Raw genomic sequence first — 27,683 nt, forward strand, 5'->3', positions numbered from 1 at the left:
TGAAATTATAGCAAAGAGGTGCTGCGCAATCCCAAATTCCAACGCCCTTCTTCCAAATCATATTCATAAGGATATGCAAGCCTTCATTTAGAGTACAACTTTACATTGGTCCATTTGTAAGTGTGCAATCATAAATTTCATTGTGTTACTCCCATCTAAACAGATACAGAATTAAAACTTGATGGCTTTTTTTGTGTCAATGCAAAGCAAAAAAAATTTTTTTTTACTTATGTTTCAGGTCATTGCTTTCAAACTAATCCCTCTTTACAAAAAGTATTATATAAATAAATCCTGCAATCTTAAACTCACTTGTTACCAGATACTATTTTTCCTATGAGTGTGAGAAATGTATAGGATTTTTTTTAGACAAAAGTGATACCAATGACATATTTTGTCATTAACTTACCTTTGTTAAAATTATTTCTAATAATAATTTGTAGGGTAGCTTTCCAAATTAATTGAAAAACGGTTTCCTCTTAATTGTAAACTTTCAAATGTACATTTTACTTTACTCACAAAATAGGTAATCCTTTTTTGAAACATTTTAGCATTATATACCACAATTTCCAATTACAGGATTTACAAACACACTTTTTGACATAGCGGTCAACTGAACATCTTGAAATTTAAAGTAAAAAACCTATCTTCAATATATATTTAGATGTATTCATCAGTTGTTATCTAAATTATATTAAAAGTACTAATTGGTTGCCATTTTGTTCTAAGTATTTTCGTGTTTGATACATGACCTATGAACATTCCTTTTCTCTGAAAATATATATTAAGAAAATATTTTGATTGGTTTATAGGGGCTTTTGATACAGTATGAGTAGTTTGTATCTGTTTTGCTTTGGCATCCTTCATTCTCAAGAGACTATGGTATCTGTTTATGTATCTATTTATTATCAATCTATCTATTTTTATGTATTCATTCCCTGTGAATGTATATCAACATTTAGAATGCTTTAAATTAAAAATACAGAAAAGAGATTATTTTATATGTAAAAAAAGTATTATTATAATCTGAACCATTACTATTTGTTGGTGGCACATGCATATAAGAGATTATAAAACTTTCAACAATTCTAAAACTGGTAGGTCTAAAATGTGCATCTTTCATAATAGAGAATATTGAATGCAACAGAAGCTTTGGCTGAAGAAAACAGAAGGCTTTTGACAAATTTCTCGTTCCTCTTCAACATCATTGACCAACACCTACCGATAATCTAAAGATCTGGGGACAGAAAAAACTTGCAAAAATTGTCTCCCCCACCCTATGTAATTTAATATACATCAAATTAAATCCCAATTTCAGATATTGTTCATCTGAATCATATTTCAACCTATAAACATTCAATGAAATGGGTGTTAAATTTACTGAGCAAACAAATCTGACTAGAAATGGATTGTAAAATAAATTTTATTTTATTACCAATATTTTATAATTTTTAATGTTCATTTGGCATTAAAAAATAGGCCTAGTTCACTGGCATAATATATAGCAATGTGAATATAAGTAAAAAAGCGGGTTAAAGCCACATTTCTAATCAAAAACTAAGTTCTTAAGTGACAGAAAAATAAAATTTACAAAGTAAGCTTCATCACTAGTTTTGTCTGCAGAAATATTTTCTGGGATCCTTGAAAGAACATTATTTTATTTATATAAAAAATATAATAGCATTTTGAGTCTTATTCATCTACAATAGTTTAGGGTTTGATATGAAATATTAAATATATCATTTGCTGTATTTCCATCCCTTTTTGTTACTCATAATAAACTAAATTCAAAAATTCAATAATTTACCACAAATAAATTAGTAGATGAAAACTACCCTTAGAAATGGAATCAATGGATTAGTAACACAATTCTTTGCCGGAACAATTTGTACATTTACAAATGGATGTATAAATGTGCTAAGTTGCTCTCGATGGCAAATTAGGTGGAATATAAATTTAATAAATAAATATATAATGGAGCAGTTTGAGATTTATCACATACAAAAATACTTTTTTTAAAAAAAACCTGTTTTTGAAAGAAAGTATTAGTAGGCAATTTTCTTGTACAGTTTTTCATTTATATGTTGGCATATTACTCTGGATTTTCTTTTTTTAAGAATTAGGGCTAGAGTCAGAAAGAATTGGAAGGTATTGCTCACAAGATGCATAGTTATTGCAGATTAAAAACAGAATTTGCACTCTGAACAGTTCTTGTACGTATGTTATAGTTGTAACTGGAGAATGCAGAAAAGTTTGGAGTGCCGGAGCAGCTCAGCCAATTATACCCATTTACACAGTGAATATGACCACAACCATATACAATTTAAATATATGTCGGTGAACTGTTCGGTTTTTTTAAAAATTAAGTGATATATATGGCTTTGTTTCTTACCTAACCCATTTTTCTCCACTCTGTTCTGCTTACAGAAATATACAAGCAGCACATAGGCACTGAGGACAATGTATTTTAGTCACAAGAATGAGAACCAAGTTTTTATTTTCTGCATTTATTAATAACATTTTTAGACTTGATCACATTTTCCCACGATTGAAATTTCACAGGGCATTTTCCCTGATCTATAAACTATCAAATATACAGAGGATCTCTTTGGCAATCAAGCCAAACACCTCATTATATTTACATGATTAATGCAGCACTAGCTACAAAATCACCTTCTTCAGTACAAGGTATATTCTAATTAGCAATGGTCCTTAGTGTCACTGTCTTTTTTTTTTTTTTGCTTTATAAGAAGAAAATATAGACTTAGTTTTGCAATTGTTTAAAATCACAGTCTATCTCTAGTGGCTTTTAGAATAATGGGTATGAATCATACCCAAGTTTAAGACTAGCTACAAGAAATATTGAATGTGGTGAGTGTTACATTTGGGTGATAAATCAATAGCTCTAAGGTCAGCAGAAAGTGGTTTCAAAAACATTTGTCTTATAAATTTGACATTTAATTTCTGAATGACTACAGATTTGAACATAAATGGAAGAAATATATGCACACACACACACACACACACACACACACACACACAAAGAAACTGCTCTCAAAGGCATATGCCTCACTAGAATTGTAATGCTGGAAAAATGGTTTAATAATCTAAAAGTTGGAAAGTAACATGTTTAATGTAGGAGTTTAGTTTGATTTGTTTGTTGTTGTAATATTCAAATATTTAAATTCTTTATTGTAAGTCAGCAACCTAGACTGAATAAAACTAACATTTACAACTTAGAGCTACAAGATAGAACATACAGACTAGAATAAAATGTACAAGATAAAAGATTTATAATCGCACTATATTGCTGACAAAACAAACTTTGCTACTGTAACATTAGTTTGCACTGAACAATAATTCAATGAAAACTAATAAAAATAAAGCATTTGACTATGCAAAACAATATAATCAGCTTATAAGGATAAGATCTGATGATTCTTAGTTTTAATTAAGTAATCTTTATTTCGAGGAACATACTTTATTACGTATTGGATAATAATTTATGGAGGCAAAATGCATAATCAGTAATAATTATAATTTATAATATAAGGCCTGCTGAAGCCAAACTATAAACTCAGATCTATCGATTGTAACAGGAAACGCTTAGTTTTCTCATTGAACACAAACAGCAAAATCATTATACTTTTTTTAACTTTTGTTAGTTTCTAAACAAAAATGTAAAATATTTAACAGTGTAATTAAAAAGTATGAGTATGACGAGAACTAGGCAACTACTCTCAACATTTTTCCCACCCTAACCTTATTGTTAGCACCTGTGTGCTTGTGTGTACATTCATCTCATCAAGTCAACACAGGCACAAAACCCAGGATGTCTGTTGGACTTATTCTATTTGTTTCAGAACTGGCAGATCTTCAAGAAGAAGGGAAAGAATTTGTAAGGAACAACGTTATCTACCTATCTCTAACAATAAAACAGGCCACCATGTCCTAAAGTCTAGAACACATCCATAAAGAATATTTATAAAAGTAGAGGTGTGTTTGTTTGTTTGTTTATTTATTTATTTATTTGTGTATTTATTGGTTCGATTTATATGCCGCCCTTCTCTGGAGAGTCAGGGCGGCTTACAATGCGTTAAGCGCCTTCATACTTTTGTATATACCTGCTTAGTAGGGCTTTTTGGCCCCCCCAAGCGGCGTTCTTTTTTATACAAAGTCAGTTTATTGCCCCCACAATCCAGTCCTCATTTTACCTACCTTGGAAGGATGGAAGGCTGAGCCTTTCCTTTACTTTTACTGATGAATGGAAAAGTCTATGTAGCTACTGAATGGATAATGTCTAAAGCAAAAGGCTAGACTGTATTGATAATCACTGTATATAGAGAACAATTTTCAGACCAGCTAAATAGTATGTAATGTACTTCTGAATTTTTTTCCTGTACACTTCTAATCATCGGATATTCACTGGGCTGGAGACCTGTCTCATCAGCTTTTAATTGCCAATATTTTATGCTGTGAAAGCCTGAAATAAAATTACTGATCTTTTATTAAAAATAAAATTATTTTATTAAATAAAGTTTTATATTCTTATTAAATAAAAATAAATTAAAAGCATGTTTAAATAACACTACAATTGTGCAGGTATTTATTTCTAGGGGCAATTTCTACACCATTTGGAACAAAACTACTTAAGTAATCTGCTTATCTATACAGGATTTCAAGATGTTAAGTCACGAATTTTAAATGATATCCAAAATTCAGAAAAAATGCATGCACTAAGATATTATCAATATGAATAACCTTTCATTATGAAGAACTAAGCACTTTTAATGTAGCATGAAATTTATTGAAAGATATAATTCTAAGTAGCCTGCGTGGTCATACTCAGTTTAAAGTTCCTAATACAATGAAGTATAGGTACAGTCTCTATATAATAATATATTTAAGTCTAATTAAGTTCACTGACAAACAATTCACAAGAACATTTATTATAATAGCTTTGTGGTCATCTTTGAATCTCTTTTTAACATATCTATAACAGGAAGAGCAGTCTGAGGATGAACGATTCATTTTATGCTTCCATATTCCTTTTCACATCTCTAATCAATTGTAGTGATAACTACTATTAATGAATCTATAGCTAATATTACATTATTATATGTGACTAAAACCCCTTGAAGGAGAGATTTCTAGTAAACATGCACAGGAATGTACTGCATGTTAATAGTATCATTCTAGTACATAGGAATATCTTTTTTACATTTAGCCATGTCTATATATTGCTCTGAAAATACTTAAATGGCTCTAGGTTTCGTACATGTTTCATTTTAATATGATTAACTATATAAATGAAAAGACTAACTATATGCATACTTTTTTAAAGATTCTTGATGAAATTATGAATACATTTCTGTAAAATACTCTCAAAACATTTCTGCATTTGCAAGTTTTGAAAAAATATCTAATCTAGAAACACAATATCCAAGAAAATAGATTTCAATACTGAAAATTATCAAACTTATCTCTTTAGAAGAACTGAAAATAGAATTCAGATGTTCTACGTACAATATATAAATCTAGACTCCCAAGTCATAGACATTAGTACAAAGTTTTTAAAGTTTAAGGTCCACATATGATCCTTAACAGTACCTCTATTATGCCAACTGTAGCTTTAAAAGACTTTTCAAATATTTCATAGCACAAATGATGTAACCCATTTAAGTACTAAGAATTGTGAATACTCTTGAAGAATAAACTTATTTTAATTCATAATCAGTGCATCTAGCAATATTACAAATCTAGTCATAATTTCTTCAATACTTGACTTGCATTCATAACATAGTTTTTAAAATATAATCAAATGTACTTCAGAATAAAATTTTATCAATTTTTACATATATTTGTATAATTTATTTTTAAGCAAAGCATTATTTTATTTTTAATTAATTAAAATGTAAATGAGCACTCATTTAAATCTCATAAGACTATGTATCTAATTTAAATTATTGTATCTAATTCTGTATATTAACTGTATATAAAATTTGTGTAAACATTCTAATTAGAAGTGCATCATAAACTCAGAAATTATTATAGAAATCTCTACATAAACTTTCTTTCCTTTTAGGAACTTTTTTCATTCAAATTAATTCACAATATCCTAACTCTTTTATGGCCTTCAATTTCACAATTCAGTACTATGAATATTTAGTCAAAGGTAAATCCCCATGTATCACTCTAGCTTAACTAGTAAGCCCTCATAGAAGAGTATTATAACAGTATAAGAATCAAAAGATATAAAGTCAAGTAATATCTCTCATGTTAATTAAAACTCCAATGATGAATTAGGCTATGCGCTTTGAACTTCCAATGATAAAACATAAATTGCGAAAATGTATTAAATTCTAGAATTTGTCTTTAAAAAAGCCTTGTAGTAGGTCAAATGAATGAACAAACATGGCAAAAATATATAATTTCATCCTATTCTATTTAAGACCAGAAAATCTAGTTCATACATTTTAATACAGCAATATGGTTAAGAAATGTATCACTCCATCAACCACATGTTACTTTGATAAAGTTCTATAACCCACTACTTTCTGGTATTTTAAAATACATATGTACATGTCTGTTTCTTTGCAGTCATATAAAAGATATTCACTTATACAACTGGTTTCTGGGTTCATTGGTTTAAATGTTCAAGTTCTGACCTCACTGTCCTAGGGATTATTTATATTGAAGTACTGCACTACATTACATGTTTAATTGATACCACAACAGGCAGAGAAACAAAACATTTAATACTGTGCTTTGATTTAAGCAAAGGAGCAACATGTGCAAGTCATTTGGTCAAATTCAAAGCAGCAAACATTTCCGCTTTCACAAGCAAAGTGAGCAAATTCAGTTTATTATTTCACCACCTTTAACAAATGCATATTTCAGCATGTTACTTTTATTCTATGATATAATTCAAAAAAAGACAAATTCTCCCAGAGCTCTCTATCTTTACAAAATTGTCTGATTTTAGTTGAAATATTTTTGGCTACGTTTTTTTTAATAAGATGGGAAGATGTGCCAAGGTTTGGAAGTACAACAGTAACTATCAAGGAAATTAACTTACAGGAACACTATTCATTGCTAATCCTCAAGGATTGTTTTACTTAAAACAATACATTAAATTAACTTGATGAACAGCCAGCTAAACTTGATGTACTTAAAAACAAACAGTTTTTACCTTTTCTTTTTTACTTTGGCAATGTCTACTTTCTCTCTACCATCAAACACAGTAAAACAGTTTTTGGCAAGCACTACCAAACTATTTTAAAACATTACCTACAACAATAATAGAATCAATATGCTACAGTATTCTGAATCCATAGCACAAAGCTAACGTAAGGTAAAAACATCCATAAACATAGAGTAGTCCAATAAGGTTTAAGAAAAGCAAAACAAAAATCCTTCTGAAGTGGATTTGAACAATTTATTTGCATTTTAACAAGCTAACACAACATTCAGGTGCCTTATTTATGCACAAACAGCAATGAAAGGATTGCTATTATCAGCTAGTGAAAAACAAGAAAAATGCAAGGGGTAAGCAGACCCCTAAAAGAACTTTCTAATTCAATTGCATGATTCACTGTGGAATTGTTACAGGAGAATTAAGAAACATTGTTTTTCTTTTAAGCAAAGAAAACAAAGAAGCATCAGAAAAGTTGTTTTTACACAATGTCAACTGAACATTTTATATTGAGGATGTTTTGTTCAGTGACATAAAGCATATATATTCAATAGCGAAATAACCTTGATTTCATACACTGGCAAATGATGCTAAATCACCATGAAATCATCAGTTTACAGACAGGACACTTTACTTTTGCCCTGTGAGAACATCACCAACTACTACTGCACTTGAATGCATACTCTTGACAGCATGAGTCATTCTGCTGTGGAAAGCCTTCAAGACCAAGGATCATCTGAAAGCACCGAAAACCTTGGGGAAGGCAGGAGGAGGTTCTCTTTATTCCTTTAGTCTGACTTAAAACAGTTTACTCCAGACTAACCCTGTTAAACAAAGAGAAAACTGAACCCCAGGAGGAAGAGCAACAGTTCTGCTTTCTAGAGCCCACAGAACAGGTGTTAGGTGTAACTGGAGTCTCCCCGCAGCAGCCCAGGGCGACTACAAATATAAACACAGCTTAATATTTTAAACCTAAACACACTTCAGACTGACATAATCTCAGAGCGCCGCGGTAATTCTAGCTGCGTTGCCTCTTCAAAATTTCCCGAGCGTGATTTTTTTTTTTTCCCCTCTCCCTGGTAACATTTGTTACCCATCAAGCAGAAAAATAACCAAACAACCGGCCCTCCACAGGATCGCGCGCTCAGGCGCGCGCGGACGCCCTTTCAGGACGTTTCGAGTCCCAACCTATATTCGCTTTCGCGAGTGATTTACCGGCAGGTTACGGATGATCTAAAGAAGAGATTTTTGCCGGCCGTACAAATAGGTCATTAGGGGGAAGGAAATTAGCTGGAGTAAGCAAGAGAAGCGAGGTCCAAGGCGATGCCTTTGAGAGCTACCCGGGCTGACGGCTACGAGAAAAAGTTTGCTCTCTTTTTACAAATAAGTGTCCCCCCCACCCACCCACCCCTCGACACCCACTTACGCGTACTTGAGGGGGCAAAGCCGCTGGGAGCGTCCGAAAGAGAGGTCTCGTTTGTCCGTTTCCCCGAAGCACCCCTTTAAATGAAGCACCGGAGCCCCAGACAATGCTGCCGTGCCAAACCCCTCAAGACTGCGCCGGTGCTAAAAAGTGCGCCGTCTTCCTTCCTTACCTGGGATTGGTGCTGTTCCAGTAGACGGCATAGCGATCGGCCACCGTTTTGGAGCTGGGATCTTGGCTGAAGACGCACGTCCAGAGGAGCAGAAAGACCAGCGTCAACATCTCCACGTGGAACATCACTCCCCGCCACAAGACACGGCGAAGTGGTAGACAGAGAGGCTGCGAGCGCGTGTGCGTCTTTTCAAAAAAAAAAAACAAGGACAAGAACAAAGGAAAACACCGAGAGAAGCGGAGGAGGTGGAGAAGGAAAGAAAAAGAAAAAGAAAAAGAAGGAAGGAAGGACGAACCACAGAAAGTCACAGGACACACACAAAGAGAAAAGTACAAGGGAAACGAGGAGGCTTGAGGAGATCCCCGCCGAAAAAAAGCCGGTCCCGACGAGAGATCCTTAGGAGGGAGCCTGAGTACCCCGATAGGGGGAGCTGGGCGACTAGCCGGGCAGCAGCAGCAGGCGGCGGCGGCGAAGGAGAAGGCGGGAGGCGCTCATTCACAGCGGCGAGTCCTGTGTGGAGCCTAAGGCGAGACATGCACCGGCCCTGCCCCCGTCCAGCGCTGGTATGGGCGGCTCCGCCGTCCTGGCTTCCCCTCCCCTCGCAAAGGGCTGCTCTCCCCCCGCCCCGCGCTCTCCCTCTCTGGGACTTTCTTCTTTCCGCCTTTTGGCGCGAAGGGGTCCGAGGGAGCGGAGAAGGAGGCCGGCGCGAGGAGAAGGAGCTGCTGCGGCAAAGCTTCCGAGGAGGCAGCAGACGGCTGCTCGGCCTCGTTATCTCGAGCTTCTGCTGCTGCTGCTGAGGGAGGCCGGAGTTGAAGCGTCTGGCTCGCTCTGGGAGGGATGCTCCGTTCCTCTTCTTTGGCTGACGGATGGAGGAAAACCCGGCCGGAATCCACGGACCCAGAACCGGCGGCGGAAAAAGGGGAGAGAGGATCGAGAGGAGTTTGCAATCCCAACCGACTCGCTTCTGGAAGGGGTGCTCGGAAAAGAGAGGATGAGAAGCGGAAAGTGGGAGAAAGGACGTCTTGCAGCTCTCGGGGCTTCTTTCGCTGGGAGGGCGAGGAAGCAGCTTTTCCGCTCCCCGGGAGGTGGGAGCAGGCGGTCTCTCCTTCAAGCTTCGCCAAGTGGCTCCGGGAGCGAAGCGAGGTCCGAGTCCCTGGAATGTCAACTTTGCGAAAGAGGGAGGCGGCGGTGGGATTAAAATAAAACGGGGGGCGGAAGGGGGGGAGAAGAGGTCGAGGAAACCCCGCAGACGCCTACATCAGAGGGCGAGCGGGGAAGGCAGGGTGATGTAGGGGAGGGGGGAGAAAGCTTTCCGGGGCTTGCCGGAGGGCTCCCCGCTCTCAGAAATCGCCGCGGCGGGAGTGGAAGGAAGCGGGGGAGCGCCTCTCTCCCCAGTCCGCCAAGCAAATGAAAGAAAAGTCGAATGCAGCGGCTGGCAGGCAGGGACCGCGAGGAGCAGCCAGGATTGGAGGAGCAGAAGTCAACACTGCCAAAGAGGAGGAAGGAAAGGGAAAGGGGAGGGGGGGGTCTTTAAATAGTCACGCCCACTTTTTTCCTCTCCTTTTCTTTCTTTTCTTTTTTTTTTATTTGCAACGACCAGTTTCTTCCCCGCGTATATAAATCGTCAGCAGTCACCAAGGAAAAGCGGGGATGCTCGCGGGATGGCTGTCTGTGGGTAACAGACGGGCTGCGTAGATGCTCTATGCGGGGACCGTAGCAGGCATCCTACATGCGTATGCGTGTCAGGTTTGAATGCCTCCGTTTTATGCCTGTGCGTGTGCACAGAAACGGAGCAAGCGGCTGGCTTGGGAGCGAAAGCGCTGCTGGTAAATCATGTGGGGTTTTTGCATGCAGTTTACTTGTGTGTGGGAGGAGGAGGAGGAAGCCGCGGAGCAGCCAGTCAGAGCCCAGATTGTTTGCTTATTGATTGCTTTCCCCCTTTTTCTTTCCCTCCAACCCGATTGGACTCCGAGCTTATCAAAAGAGGCGTCTCCTTCGCCTCATGGCCCCGCCCTTAACACCAAACGCCCACCTTCTGAAAACCTGACTAATTGAATTACACGAAGTGGTTTCTTGATGCAGCAGGTAACCGTTTCCGCGGGGGGACTGCGAGGCAGAATTGCAGGGCGATGCCTGGTGCCGGCTCTTGGCTCTTCCCGTTCTCCCCCCCCCCGGTGGAAAGGGAGGTGGAGGGAGAACCAAGCGAAAGCCATTCACCCAGATCTGGGAGGAAGGAATGCGGCACCGGCTGCTGAAGGAAGCGATCAGCTGCCGAGCGAGATCCGTGGAATTTCACCCGAACCTGACAGTTTAATCTGGCTCTTTTGAGTGTGATCTGTTTTTAAAGGGACGGGAGGGGGGAGAAATGAGTCCTAACTATCTGGTAAACAATTTGTGTGGAATCTTCTGTTTCCGATTTTGGAAGTGGATGCCTTGCCAAAAAGCATCCTGGAGGTTTGCATATGATTATTAAAAAAAATAAAGTGCTCTTCCCTCCATCTGCACCTACATTTGCGGGTCTCCAGGCCTTCCCCCCCCCCCCCCGTTGTTGAGTTGAAGTGCCATCTCCTATCCTTGAGTCAGCAGAAAACTATAGTACCTGCCTGTCCCTGCTCTCTTTTTCCAGAGTCTGCCAGCTACCTGACTTCTTTCCAAAATAGCAGGTGATACTCAATTTTACAAAGATCACAGAGGATCTCCAACTCCCGTCCAACTCTGTTACTGTTACTAGTGCTTTAACTCTGTCTTATTCCTGGGTGGGGACAAGGCAAACTCAGATGACATGGCAGAAAAAAAGTATGCCAGAGCAGGCTAATGCCATGTCATGGTTTGATGCAAGAGGTAATGCCAGAACACGTGCTGCTGAGAAGAAATTATGGACCTTACCAAGTCCCATTGCATCAGCTTTGTTCCCAGGACAGACATCTTTGTGTCTGCAGGCAGATGCATTTGTATGCTGCCCCACTAATGAGCCAGCTCAGGTGACCTTTCTCCAGAAAGCAATTTTAAGGTGGTGTACTTTTATATGGATCCACCCATCACCCATTCACATAAATAAAAACAACACCCCAGTGGAGACCAAAATCCCAGACCAATAACTAAGAATAAACACTGCTCCACAAGTTATAAGTGAAACTTTACTATATAAGAAAATAAATTAGAAAGAAAGGGAGTGCAATAATTGTACACCATTCAGAATCGTTCTGTAAATGAGATGGGCAGTCTAAACTTGATATATACCAGTAAATAAATAAAATTAAATTAATTTTCTTAAAGAAAAGCCTGCTTTGTGTCCATTCTTTTAGCAACTTGGGGAAAGACACACAATACATTTTAGGCAGGGATTTTCCTCCCTGCTTTCTAACAACATTACTTTTAATTCTGTGATAAATGTTCTTTCAAGTGTAACAAAATAGTTTTTCAGCAATCACCACCCCATCCTCTCCTCTAGAAGTATGTGGTTTTTAACTGCTCTGTCTCTGCTTATAATTTTTGAAGCTTCCCAGTTGTTTCAAAGTGCCCATGTTCCCTCTAGTGGTGAATTGTAAGACAACACCTGAGGCATTTCTAATAAGAGATTGCACTGATCAGTTTGCCTATACCAGGTAAGATATACTTCAATATTTTTTTTTTTTAAAAAAAAGTCCACTAAGAGTTGCTAAAAAATATGGAATAACCCTTTCAGATAATCTAAGAATAGAAAAGGTTTTGAGAATGTGCAAATCTACCAAAATATATTTCATATATATTTCATGTAGAGGTGGTTCAAGTACCGTAATAGAAATAAATATAGATAACAAAGTCTATATTTGTTGACTGTATGATACAGACTGAAAGAGAAAATCATGCTACAATATTCTGCATTATAGTTTTCCATATTGCTGAAGGTGTTTTTTTTTCCCTTGTAGCTATGCCTAAGATGGGCACTATAGAGTTAAGCCAGTGTAGTGATAAATTATTAACAGGATAACAGGTTACAAACAAAATGCAATTGCCATAGTTCTATTTTCAAGCAGTTGACATTAAAGAATAAACAGAAGCAGTAGCACAATAACTTTGGATCCATTATCCTTTTCCCCCCAAAGGAAAGTAACATGACTTTCAGATTGGCAAGTGCTATTACAAAACAATTCATATGGGTTTATTGACTTAAATTTGTTCATTCATCTATTAATTATGTAATTAAACAATTATTGGAGCTACTTATTTTTGCCAATAAATATCTTTGACTTTTGCCTATAATTAGAATCACAAGGTATGTTAAGAAGTTATTTAGTCTGCATGAACATGCATTAAAAAAATTGAAATAAAGAATTTTCACCGAGGAATACGAACAAATATAGCACAATAGTTGCAAAGCTTCCCCTTGCCACTCTGTAACAATCAACAAATACTTTCATGGAATTTCTTCCTTAGCTAAAATGAAACATAAACAAAAGGGACCTACTAAAAGAGTAGAGATTATTTTACAAGTCATGTCTTATATCTAGAGTGCGTACATAGTAGTTGCTAATAGGAAATAAATGCAGAAGACAATTCTTTTAAAATGGAATAATATATTTTGACAGATTTTTAATACTTAAACATAAAAATGCCTTGCACTGAATTAGTTCACTGATCCACTTACCTTCTATTGTTTTTCATTTCTTGAACTGCGCTCAAAATTCACATTTAAGCTATTGTGCTGTTTGAAGGGGCCTTATTGATTACCATTCTTTACCATTTTAATTAAGGATGCAGAATGGAGAAAATGAAGCAGACTAAAGAAAAGTTGAGGGCTACCTGATGCTAGTTAATAAGCCCAAAATAGTCCATGCTTGAAGTATTCTTGAAAGAGGACTACTTGCCTTTTGACTTTGGTAACAGACACAATAATAAACTAGGCCTATTAACACATGGCTAATACCACTGAGGTTGTATGAAGAATATTTATTCTGCTTTTGCATCTGCAAAAATGAAAAAAAAATTCCGGAAGGGAAGCTGGCAAAACACAAAAAGGACATTATGTTTCAAAAGTATATTGTACAGTTGACTATTGACAAACAGTCTCAGAAGCCTTTAATTTTGGCATTTATTTTTAGAAAGGTAGCCATGTTAGTTTGTTTCAGTCAATTAAGTAACATCTTAAAGACTTAACATGTTTGATTAAATAACTCCACATAATCTCTTGCCTTATATGATAATAAAGAAAGGGAAAGATTTTCAGTGGCAGCCAAAAAAAAAAAAAAGGATTGACTTCCACAGATCCTGGAATCAACTCAGTTCTTGCATTCTCAAATATAAACTTGCAACTGCACTGGATCTTGATTACAATAGTTATCTGTACCTTGGGATTGAAGGGGCAGCACAGTAGGAAAAAAAGTCAGCAACCGAGAAGGCAAAGTGAATAAGTTATTCGCCTTCATCTTGTAAAGATAAGATGAAAGCAAACAACTTATTGACTTTGCCTTCCCACTTGCTGGCTTAAAAAAAGGTTGGGAAAAATGAGAAATTCCACATTCAGCCCTAAGATTTGCAAGAAGCAGAAGTTACCTTAAAACAATTTCCATCACAGGAGCAGTTGCCTCTAAATATCAGCATGGACTTGTGCAGAGTGTTTCGGCTGCCATGGGGAGGGGGGAAAAAACAGGTATGTGTCAATCTTTATTGCCACTTTATTAAAGTAAGGAAACTCTTTTAGAAAGCTGCCTGCTCTGGTATAGATTTTGATTGCTTGACACTGAACACTTGAATGTCTTTTTTAAAAAAAGATAAAGACTCCCTCTGGCCAAGAACTGATTCCCAGTTCTTTCGGAATACACAAGACATTTTGTGTTTGCTAAAGGGGGTTTTCAGAAAACATCTTGAGGGGAATGTTTGAAAATTAATTGTAGAGTGACATGAATAATCATGAATAGCATCATTAAATTTTTCTATTTATTAATCTATAATAAAGGACAAAACATTACATTTTTCTTGCTTAATGGAAAAAATATCCATGGGAAAATGGCTTCTCAAAATCTACAACGATTTCATTTCTCTCACCAGAGATTAGTGAGCAACTAGTTGGGAGCTGGAAACTTCAAAGGTATAAAAGTGGAAGGCAGTGCAATTCATCTGAACACCATCTAATCACATTTCTCCAGTATACCAAGCTTCTGTTTACTGTCTTCCTTTTCAGTAATTTCAGATATTGAAAAGCATCAGACTTCACCTAAGCCAATAATATGAGAGACAGTGGGAGGGAGAGTCATATAAGTGTGCTAGGATGTTTTGAAAAGAGGCTGAATAATTATAGATTTGGAGTTCCACACAATATCATCATTATAATATAATTGGTTTGCACATCTGTTGGGAGCAGAGGGATACATCCAAGCAGAAGCAAAGATCCTTGTCTGACTTCTCATACAAATATTTTTAAAGCGACGTTTCAGATGTACCTTCATTGTTTCAATCATCAGAACGTGTAGCAGCTGCAGTGCTGATTCTAAAGCATCTTTCTGAGATGCGTGAACATAACTGGAGCTTTGCAGAACATGAGTGCACAGCCGTCAAGAGCTGCATAATGGTAAATTGGTAAATTGTAAAAGAAAAAGTTAATTAAAAGAATTCACAAGTCAGGCATCTAAATGAAAATGCTAGTAACTTTTACAAAGTTGTGCATTATCTTTTTTTATGAAAGCTTGTAGAGTAATATAAATAAAAAAGGGGTTTGACTTTACTAGTGTGACATTCTTAATCAGAAGGAGATCTAGCGGAAGCAGGAGAAAATGACTTCAATATAGAGGACATAACTGACATTAGATATTGCCTATTACACATAAAGTTTTCTGTAAAAGACAACTGATGTTATCTAACATGCAAACAATAGACTTTACTTTACAAAAGGAAATAAAATCATCCTTCTGACAGCCCTATTAAACTTCACTTTTGCAAATAAGGATCAAGTAATAGGATAAAAATTAAATTGGGTAACAATGTACTGAATGCTATAGTCTGATATTAATTAGCATATTTACTTAAAGAACAATGGTGCCAAGACACATTTGTATGGGGCATATGTTACAATGGCCTGCCTTCTCCCTTGTCTTTCAAATACACAGAGAAAGCTTGCTTAAAAAAAACCAGGCTGCTGATCCACCAAGCCCACCATTGTGCTTTATGGTTATTGATCGTAGTTATTGCCAGCCTAACTATATAAGGTTGACACACAATACCACTTCTTACCATTCTTATCAGTGCAGTTCAGTGTTTCAAGTGCTTTGCCTTTAAGGAACCAAGGGCTAATTTTTATATTTATTAACAAAGATAGCTGGAATTGGGGTATCTGCCAGTGGAATAAAAAAGGGCTAAGGTGGCAGCTGCTACTGACACCCTGTATGGATATCCCTGGAAGTTACTATAGCTCTTGACTGTCTGAGAATGTAATATGCTTTAATAATGGCCAGAATACATACGGTATATCTGGTTTTGTACAGCAAGGGAAAAGGCCAGGGGTCACATGCAAAGGGTTGGGGAACATGAGGACTTCCTGGTTTGAAACTGTATTTTGCAGCCATATACTTGGTTTGGATGAAAAAGTAGGTACTGCTGAGAAATAAGAGAATTTTAGAAGGGCATGACCTGAGATTTGGATGGCATGGATTTTTATGGTATGATAAAGCTAAGGTTAATATGGACTTTAAAAATAACTTTATTAGAAGTGTCATAATTAAAAACATGGAATAGATATCAACCAGGGGCGCTAATCACATGTTCTAACAGGTTCTGGAGAACTGGTAACGATAATTTTGACTAGTTCGGAGAACCAGCAAATACCACCTCTGGCTCTGGCCCCAGTGGGGTGGGAATGGGGATTTTGCAGTATCCTTCCCCTGCCACACCCACCAAGCTATGCCCACCAAGCCACATCACGCCCATCAAGCCACGCCCACAGAACTGGTAGTAAAAAAATTTGAATTCCACCACTGATATCAACCCAAATTGTGCCTGTGTGGATCTCGGCACAAGAAGCATTATAAAGAAAAGAATTAGGCAAAGAGATATAATTAACACATAGAGATATATTGAAAGCATGGAGAATATAAGATAAAATCAAGAAATCAATTGCAAAAATATTCAGCTTTCAAAGGTTTTCATGTGGAAAGTTAAGAGAAAGATTTAAGGTAGCTAGCGGGGACATTTGGAAATGAACAGTATAAGACAGATTTTGAAGTTGAATTACATACAGACTATGAACATGTACTTACTAAAGTATATAAACTTTTGTTGGAATTTGAATTGGAAGAAGAATAAGTGAAAGAGTGCATAATAACGTGACCTAATATCCTGGGAACAATTGGAAAATATGTGGCTGAAAGCACTGAAATTTACATTAAAAGTTAAAAGATAATTTTTATAATGATGTACCATTTTTTTTTAATTTGATTTATGTGCCGCCTTTCTCCGGAGACTCAGGGCGGCTTACAATGCATTAAGCAATAGCCTTCATTCTTTTGTATATTTTTATACAAAGTCAGTTTATTGCCCCCACAAACTGGGTCCTCATTTCACTTACCTTAGAAAGGATGGAAGGCTGAGTCAACCTTGAGCCTTGGAGAGATTCGAACCAGCAGAAATTGCAGGCAGCTGTGTTAATAACAGGGTGCACTAAACCACTGTACTATCAAGGCTCTTCATTGGCAAATGACTCCTGAAAAAATATTTAGTATGACTGTAAAAAGCACAAAAGGTATTTTTATCATGTTTAGTGGACCTGTAAAAAATGAGGGTACACTGCATATCTAATGCCAGTACAAAAGTTTTAATACACCATCTTTGCCAATGTTATATTATTGTGCATATTCTTTTTGCTGCCTTTTTGTTTAATCTTATTTGAAAATAAAATCCCATAAGAAAATCCCATTGGAATAGTCCATAATGCATATTTATGCATCCATTCATTTGATGTCTGTTTCTTAATTGATGGTGGGAGCCCTAAATTGTTGAAAACCATCTTGGATCAGCCCTGTGGAGTCAACACCAGACATGGAAACAAAGAGTACTAAAAAAAAAAAAAACCCAAGACTTAAGGTGGCAATCCTTAGGCATATGTTGGAATTAAATCACAATAGTTCTGTTTGCATCATATCCTACGTTCAGAAATAAGGCTTAGCTAAAACAAGAAGCATATCAATAGCTTGTCTCTAAGTAATGAAAGAACTCTGCCTTTAGATTACAGGTTTTTGTTCAAATGAAGTGAATTAAGGCAAGGGTCAGCTCACTGGTACGAGATGCCCATTGCATGCCACAATAGTGCCCATGCCTTCTCCTAATTAAATTGCCTTGGATCTCACAGGATTATAAACATGGCTAATAGGAGCTAATTACAACATTAAAGTAGTCATGTACAACAAAAAGCAGCATAGCAGAATGTCTGATTCTTCTCAGAGGGGTGGATGGTTAAGTCCCTTTTAAGGACTGGGTGGCAAGATGGACTGAAGGGCCTCCTGTGGAAAACTTTTACTACGAATGGAAATAAAATATATCAATATTATAGACTCCAAAAGTGTTTCCATTTCTTGCAAATTATGCACTAACCATTACACCATTCTTCATTTTTCAACTTTGTTTCTGTAGGCATTGTATACTTCAGTGACAAGGTTCAACAATACTGCAGATTAATTCATAACAGTATTTTTGACAACTGAGATATCACATTTTATATTGATTTTAATATCACCATATTGCCTATTCTATGAAATGAGTAGTAAAATCAATTTGTCATTATTCATGGTATTTAAATGACCGTATTTAAATTTAAGTTTAAAACCAAGCATTTATATGTGATTCCGACTCTGTTTTTTAAAAGCTGCATTTACATGATTTTGGCCATAAACAGCTCTGAGCGCTTCAAGGAATGCATGAATAAGGTCATCAACAACAAAGTAGCTACAGTATGTGTACTTCTCATATATTAACACATTTGAAGAATCAAAGCCCGAAGCATCTGTTATGTACATACATGCAGCCAAATTATTTTGCTCTGACTCTGCATTTCTGAGAACTTGAGGCCAAACAATTCTATCTGTGTAACATAATTAATTGGATTATATGCATAATAATATTCCTACTTCACAGAGATATTTTTTTTAGTTAAAAATATTTCACAAAAATATTGCTCATGACATTGACTTGTGTGAAAACCACAGAATAAAATGTGGCGCCCATTTAGATTCACATTTAATCATTTCAGTACTTTACATATATTTGAATGCTAGTGTTTGCTAATGATACATTATTTATGCATATTTTTAATTTTCAATTTTGCCTGTATCTTTCATTAGTGCAGTATACAAAGGAGACTGTCTCTTCCATCTCTAAATAAATGTTTCGGTTCAGGCAATTGACATAGCCATATAACTCTGTCATATAGAGCAATGTACATATGCCTAATCTTCAGTGAATTAACTCCCCAAATCATTGATATTGATCCATGGAAATATCAATAGGTTGAATATCTGATCCTCAAGGATGATACTAGAAAAGGACAATTCTGGCTTACTTTGATTAAATTCTGTTTTCTGTCTTTTCTATAAGGACAATATAGATAATACAAAAGTTAGTATTGTGCACATTGTAGCCTTTTATATGAACATGCACATATAAAAATATTTAATTGCATTTTCCTATCATATAACGAAGCTTATATGATAAGCTTCTTTTCTAGAAAAGAAGCATGTATCTCTTAGGGGAAGAACATATTGGTTAGCAATAAGAGGATATGTAGTCTAACACAACTCTAAGATGACAAGTTGGCAGATTTATATTGTAAGCAGAGAATATGAAACTCTGGTGGGTTCTCTTTTCCCATATATTCATGTCTGCTCATTGGAATCCAGCCCAAGAGTTTAGAACTCAGAAAGCATGCAGAGAAATATAATTAACATCATTAAACATTATCACTTCAAAGAGAATAATAATTTAGGGTGTCAAAAAGTTAGACATGGAAATTTGTTTTATGATAGCCTTCAAACCACTTTTTCTCTAAGGATGCTGAAGAAGCAGTTTGTGAATGAAGTAGAAGCGTGTTAGGTGTGGTAGGTCGAAGAGAAATCTTGACAGGAAACATAGAGCTAAATTTTGAAAACAAGTAACTGGAGTATATAGCTACAAAGGACCTAACTCTGATGCTTTTTAGGGGCTGGCCGAGTTGAGAAATGGTGCAATGTATACAATGCTTTTCCTCTTTGCGTACAGAAGAAAGTCGATGCTATGCTATATTAAAAATTGATGGGAATTTTCTGCATGTTAGATTGGTTGTTTTGTTTCCCTTTTGCACAAGAAATCGTTAAATACTTGATGAGAACTCGGAGGCAACATGCCATGCCAAATAGGAAAGTCCATCACAAATAGAATTTTATCTCAGTATTAATTTTTGTTTGTTTTTACACATAGAAAATGTGCATCAATTGTAAGTCATTTGAATATCCCTGGAAACTTAATGCTTCATAAATATATAATGAATGAAGAACTGGCCGATGTCCATCTAATTAATTACTGTATTGGAAGCAATCGCTGTAATTGGTGATAAATGAATGCTCTTTCCATTTGTTGAATGATTTGATATTGCAATGTGCTAACTCAACATCAGCCTCAAATATAGAACAAGGTCTTTTTTGTCCACACATGGCCAAAGCAGTCAATGCCTTTTACCATGCCAAATAGTTATTGGATTTAAAATATTTTCAATAAATGATGTGGAAGTATATTTCTCATATGTTTAAGTAAAGCACACTAATTAGTAAATGGTATATATCACAGATGGACATACACATATAAAGTTCTTAAAGACCAAGGTCAGTTAGCAAACTGTATCTGAACTGTATATAAGATGCAAGGGAGATCTTAGTAAATGACTGAACTACTATGAAAATGAATAACAATATCCACATAGGAAATTGGAAAGGGTAGGAAACAGGCTAAGAATTTTCAGTATAATAGGTAGGTAGATAGCAAAAAACTGTTTTCTTGTATCAACCAACACAGCCAAGAGACAAATTTACAACTTCAATGAAAACTAGTTCCAGGTTACTAAGCAATAGTATCCCTGTAGTAAATCAGTGGTTCCTAAACTATTTGGCGCAATAACCCCTTTTCCTGGCCACAAATAATATTATTATGTCTACACACACATACGTACACACCACACACAAATACAAAAGACTCTGTCATTTTACACAACATCTCAGCAACAGCACTCCCAAACTGGATCCTGACTCACAAACAAGCAATTATAGATTGTTCCATTATCTAGGAAATGCCCAAATTACCCCTTTGAAGGTAATCATCTCAAGTTTAAGAACTACCATAATATACAATACAAGTAGGACCTGGAACACATGGATTGTGTTACAGTCAGTGGACCTGTGCCATCTTCTTAGATATTGTATTCCATGTTCCCTTTCATCTGTATTTATTTTGCTTCTGTGCTTCATAATTATCAACATTCTGTGCTGTCATTTAGCTGCATTGGATTGTCCAGAATGATGCTGTTTCTGTAATATAAGCAACAACATAATAGAAAGACACAAGATGTAAAATTCTCCTGGTTGATCTACAGTATTTCCTATCCTCACCCTCAAGTGGTCAACATTCTCTGTCATTGAGCATATACTTGGTCCATGTTATTAGTTTGGGCAACTTTATCTAATTAGGTTTTTTGTCTCCTCTGTGGCATTTCTTGGCACAAGTTAAAACCCTATGTATCCCTCTAGGGTGGGAGTGGTGTCTGATGACGACAACAATGGCATTCACAGCTTGAGGCCTGAAAAAGTAGAAAAGATAATGCAGCATTTGACTTCTTCAGTTAAGACAAAAGTTCTATTCATTAAATTTGGGGAGTGGAAAGAGAATGCAAGTGTATGTTGCTTGCCAGGACACAATGTTTTCATCCCAACTTACCCATGTTATATGCCATTGTAGGTTTTGGTTATATCAGGAAAAGAGTGAGATTTTCTTTGTGTGTAAACGATGTGTGTATGAATTTGCTCACTATAGTACTTATAAAGGAAGATGAAAATTGGGGTAATCCATTTGTAGCCCAATCTTCGGTATAAAGAAAAATCATGATTGCAAAAACCTATTAGGAAAAAAATATATCCAACCTTCACACGTAATACTTTTGCCCAATAAACCAAAGTAACTCCACAGAGCATGCAAGTTTGTCAGATTCTAATAAAGATAGTATATAATTATGAATTTTATGTTTAGCACAATTAAGTGTAGTACATACACTCCTAAGTAAATATGATTCATAGTATTGCTAATTTAAGATTCAGCACAGAATATTTTTTAAGTTTATTAAAGTTAAACTTAAGGTTTATTTAAAACCTGCTTAGAGTGAAGTAAATATAAAATATGTTGAATTGTATGTAATTTGATTGTATGCTACTAGACTATAGAAAAAAACATCAATGGAAATAATACAATTGATTGAGATATTTTCCACTGAAATTCCCACAAGTTGAAGAAATTTATGAATTTTTATTAAACATGCTTCTATGCAACAGCAATCAAAATTATTCTTGGCAGTTCACATATTGCTCAGAATAGTTTTCCTGGGGTATTTATGGAGGCCAAAGAAAACATGGCATGCAATAGGAAAAACTGGGGGGAAAATGTTACAGATGCAGCATCCTATGATTAGATCTTTGAATGCTAGCTCCATGCAGAAAGTAAATAATATCTCCATTTTCATTTGCACTGATTACAGGGAACATTCCTGAAGAACCACATATAAGGAGAGATATGAGTTGTGCTGACATAGTAACATCACACCTCTTATAGCATGTAATTTCAGCTAAGAAAAGCTAAAATAATGTTTTATTCTGTTTTTAACCCACAGTTTTGGACTTAAAACATTTTTGGGATTTAAGGTTGTATGCAATTTCTAGTTCTTTGATTAACTTTGAAGAATACAATATTTTAACACGCAAATGAAAATTTTCACATGAAAAAAAATGCCTTAAAAGTCCATACTAAATTCTGCACAGTATCAGGACTTAAAATGTTATTTAATTATGATTTTTCCTAATATTTTGACTATGGTTATTTGTATTACTAGGTAATTTTTTTTTTATTTACTGCATCTGTACTCTACTATATAGCTTCAGAGGTCTTTAATGAAAGACAATCCATTAATAATATATTATTTATAACACTACATACAAAGGAACTATCACAATCAAATACGTTTGTACAACTATGAAAACTATATCAAGCAAAACAACATCATGTCAGATGAAATGTTAAAAGAATGATACTGGGAATGAATTATTGTCAAATGTTGAAAAGAGGATCTGGCAAGTTTATCCAGAGTAATAATTCAAATCAAACTACATCACAATTGGAAAGATTTTTATTTTGTTCTGTGAGGTAAATCTCAAACAAGAAGAGAAATCTGATTATTTCTTTATTTATTAGATTTTTATCATGCCTCAATTACTTTATATGTAATCCAAGGCAGCAAACATACTTAATACTCCTTCCTCCTCCTATTTTCCCCACAAAAGCAGGCTTATAAAATAAGTTGGGCTGATAGTGAGTGATTGGCCCAAAGCCACCCAATCAGCTTTCACAACTATAACTCACAATTTCTAGTTCAGCATGTTAACCATAAGACAAAACTGGCTCTCATAAAGATCTTATTGCCCCAAAATCTTCATTGATTGAACAAAAGTTTATTTCTATATACAGATACTTCACCATTGACCAATTTCCTCTACATTGTATACTGGGGAACAGTACATATAATAATACGAAATGATAATAATGAAAAAAATTCCTAAATCATTCAGTCCATCTTTCTATACTGTAGCTGAGCACTGATATTTAACTTCTGGATTCTAGTGATTGCACTTGAATGTATGGGCATATGTGTTTTTAATTATATGTATTGTATGTGTGTATTCTTTAATTGTATGCATTGTATGTATTCTGAAATCTATTGATATAGAGTAAGTTATAATAAATATTGCAACAAATAGGATTCATTCTTTTAAATTAAAGAAGTTGGATTAAATTATGCTGGGGAGCAAACACAGCTGTCTGAATCTGAAATCTCATCATACAGGATTCACTTGCACAATTTCTTGGGTATCTATAATTTTAAAAGCTGCATGTTTATGAAATTTAAATTATCTTCTGTGGCAACATTTGTAATATCCTATAATTTGACTGAGGAATGATGGTATTCAAATCACTATTTGAAGGAGTCCACAAAGTGTGGACATAAGTGGTACACAAGTTAAAATTTGTGCAGTTATTCAGTATACTCGTCTGCCACAATTCTATTCTGCATTCTTGAAAAGAGTTTACTGTGGAAACCCTTTGTTGTTCATAGCCTTTTATTCACAGAAAGGCCTCGTCTTTGATCAGAAGTCCGAAATAAACAGAATTTTTGTATGAGATTAGAGAAAGAAATAGAAAATCTCATTAAGTGGGAATTTGGTGACCGTTGCATTGCTTTAAACAAGGCTGTTTATAGTTGGTGCTGTTTTTTTTTTTTCTTTTTCTTTGAACATCATGCCCATTGGATTGCTACATAATTTCATTTTCTTTAGATGTGGGTGTCTAAAATAAAACTATGTCCTTTACCATTTAAATAATTTCTTTACTCAATGTAGATCAAAAAATATGATATTTTTCTTCCAGAGGAAAATTGTGTTAGAATTGTTATATATTTATTTATGCATGTATTTATTATGCATGTATTATTATATACATGCATATATTATTATTATTATTAAATAACTTAAGATAGTGAACACACCTAATATTCCTTCCACTTCTTTTTTTTCCACAACAACCACCTTGTGAGATGGGTTGAGCTAAGAGAGAATGACTGGCCAGAAGTCACCCAACTAGCTTTCATGCCTTAAAGCAGGACTAAAACTCATAATTTCCTGGTTTCTACGGAGTACCATTAGACCAAACTGGCTCTCTATTTAAACTTTAAGTTTAACAAATACATACTCCAAAAGATAGATTTAATTTGTATTTGTTTGTCCCAATTCTTTCTTAACACAAACTGTGTATTGTTTGGTCATTGCTGCAGATAATCTTGAATTTAATCTTCTAGGTGAATGTCATGGTATTTAGAAGACAACAATTAATTTCTGATTCTAAACAATACAAGTACCTCTCTTATCTTGTACTATGGTTTTATTTGTCTTTGCTTTATCTAAAATCAATTGAACCTTTCCAAGTTTGCTTTTTTTCTTGAGGGGAAAAACTGGAATTCGCAATAGTAGATATACTGAGAAAAATCACTATAATTGATCCTATCAAAAATAACACTACATTATTTATAACAGGTTTGTTTTATTATACTGGACTACTGTATCCTGGTTAACTTTATATATCATCTATTTATACAGAAATGTCCTTGGCAGTGATGTTGTAGGCATATAGTAAATGGCTTTCAAGTGCAGGAAGGAAATAATGTCAGTAAATAAGAAGCTGAGCCAAAGATCAAAGATATTAATTATGACAATAACTGCATATCAATATGGTTGGTGCTTACAAATTATTATAAAGAAAAGAAAGATCTCTATCTCAATATATTACAAAATAAATTTAATTTGTGCAACCAGAAGTTCTGTAAGAGGCTAACGTAATAGTAGATGGATGTGAATAAATGCAACATATCGTGCATTTCATTTCAGCTGGGTGAAATGGAAATTATCAGTCATCCAGGTCATGGTGTCCCAAAGGTGTCCCAAAAGTGCTTTTTCAAGAGGCAACTGGACTTTCTGGTTTTTCTTTAAATACGTTTTGCTTCTCATCCAAGAAACTTCTTCAGCTCTGACTGAATGGGGTGGGGAATGGAAGGATTTATACTCCTTGCAGACAGCTGGTCATTTGCATTCTTATAACAGGTTGTTAAGATCACCTGGAGGTACACCCTGATGACACAGATAAACCTCCATGTGACCTTAATGACCCACTAAAACAATGCAAATGTCCAATTGTCTTCAAGGAGTATAAATCCTTTCATTACCCACTATCCAGTTAGAGCTGAAGAAGCTTCTTGAATGAGGAGTGAAATGTCTTCAAAGAAAAAACAGAAAGTCCAGTTGCCTCTTGAAAAAAGCACCTTTGGGACAGCTGGGCAATAGCTTTGCCTGACCTGGAAAGTGACCAAAATCAACAAAACCAAACCCAGAGACAACAGAAAAAGAGAAGAGAGAAACAGAGAAGAACTGATAATGTGAAGGTGCAGAGAGTGGGAATAAACAGAAGGCTAGAATATTTCTGAGCCAGCAACAATTCATCACAAATCATGAAAGTAGAGGAGACCAAAGACAGAGAATGAGCAAAGCTGAAATTGACAAAATGTTGCTAAACACAGAAAAAAAAATCTATCTAGAGAAGCCTAATAACAGAGTAGTTCTTAGAGATTAAAAAAGAGTCCATCAGCCTGACTGATTGGGATAGTCAGCTGGGTCTGAAATTGTCAGCAAGAATGTTGAAACCAACAAGAAAGGTTGTAACATTGTTAGAGAAAAATAAGGCAAGGCTGTAAACTTAAAAATGTGAAAGAGCTAAAGATACCGCCTATGTTGCTGCAGAGGTACTGAACTGTCCACACACTGATGGAGGTTCTGGGAATTGTAGTTGATATTTGTAGGACAAGTTGATGATACAGCATATTGTCATGGGTAGTCAGCAGGAAGAAAAAGCACTTCTAATGAAGAGGAGCAGTGGAACAGGAGAAACAAGGCAATAGTAAATATTGCCATGGCATCTTCCAGGGAGTACTTCAGGGAGCAGTAGCAAAATTAATTCTAGATGGAAAGTACCAGTAGTAGGATATGTCCTTGAGGAAATCAAGAAAGGAAAGTTATGGATGAAAGTTTTCTAAGCAAGGGGATAGTTGGATATGTGGTTTATTTATGTGCCATCGAGTCAATGTTGACTCTTAGCAACCACATTGAAATATTTTATCCAGGATGATCTGTCCCCTGTCTAGTCCTTCTGGCCTTCAGTGTACCATTGCTTCTCTAATCAAGTCCATCCATTCAAGAATATTTGGATTGGTTCATTGTATGACCCATCTTTATGTCAATATCACTGCATAGCGATATGATATCATTCAATAACATGATTCAATGTCATTTTTTTTGTTTGTTTGTTTTCCTGCCCAGGGCTTCTGCTTCAGTTTGAACCCAGTCCACTATTCCAGCTGCATATCTAATGTCTGGAATCACTGAGGTATTAATAATCTTAGTGGTATTTCCATTTAAGTTTGGACTTTAAAATCTTTGGTTTTCTTCAGGCATTTTCTTTCTTATATATTTGGGCTATATTCATCTCATGTGGCTGAAGAGAAAGAATTGTCTATATATGAAGAGAGACAAGTTTGAACTGCGAGCTAATAGACAAATTGATATTAAAGAAACAGACTAAAGGCCACAGGTGCAAACACACACCATGATGCTATTTTCTCCATGCCTAACAAAGGTGATCCTAGAAGAGTGAACTTTACGGTATCATTATGAAAGAGAAAAGCAAGGCAAATTAATCATGTTCCATTATCTTAACAGCTTGCACTAACAGGCACCTGGTGCACAAGTTCTATTCATTTCAGTAAAAGATTCCAAAAACCAGCCCTGATAAAATTAATGGAAGTTGCACAGTCAGTGATGGTTGGATAGAAGTGAGAAATATTGATTGTTCTAAAACCTGTGGGAAGCCCACTATCTAAATAATTAAGTAAAATATAACAGTGAATAACAGATTAAAATATGTTTCACTAGGTTCCCTCTGCTGCATTGGTTAACTCAGAAATATAAAAAGTTTCTTACTTTTTAATTTATTTTTAAACAATGCAAAATTGAAGTCATTACTCATATACTATTCAAGAGCACATATAT

General features: G+C 35.6%; 1 protein-coding gene across 2 annotated transcripts in view; it reads right to left on the reverse strand.

Moving 5' to 3' along the window:
- The window catches only part of EFNA5 (ephrin A5), a 201,407-nt gene extending 190,787 nt beyond the window's left edge, over positions 1-10,620 (reverse strand). Inside the window, exon 1 of one of the 2 annotated variants that reach the window (XM_034432717.3) lies at positions 8,788-10,620. In XM_034432717.3, the coding sequence (XP_034288608.1) occupies positions 8,788-8,912 (125 nt within the window). In that variant the 5' untranslated portion in view covers positions 8,913-10,620. The remainder of the gene's footprint in view (positions 1-8,787) is intronic. The other variant, XM_034432716.3, reaches the window with a different exon arrangement.
- Between the last annotated feature and the right edge of the window lie 17,063 nt (positions 10,621-27,683).

The sequence above is a fragment of the Pantherophis guttatus genome, chromosome 2 (assembly GCF_059756535.1).
Source record: "Pantherophis guttatus breed Tessera chromosome 2, ASM5975653v1, whole genome shotgun sequence".
Lineage (NCBI taxonomy): Eukaryota > Metazoa > Chordata > Lepidosauria > Squamata > Colubridae > Pantherophis > Pantherophis guttatus.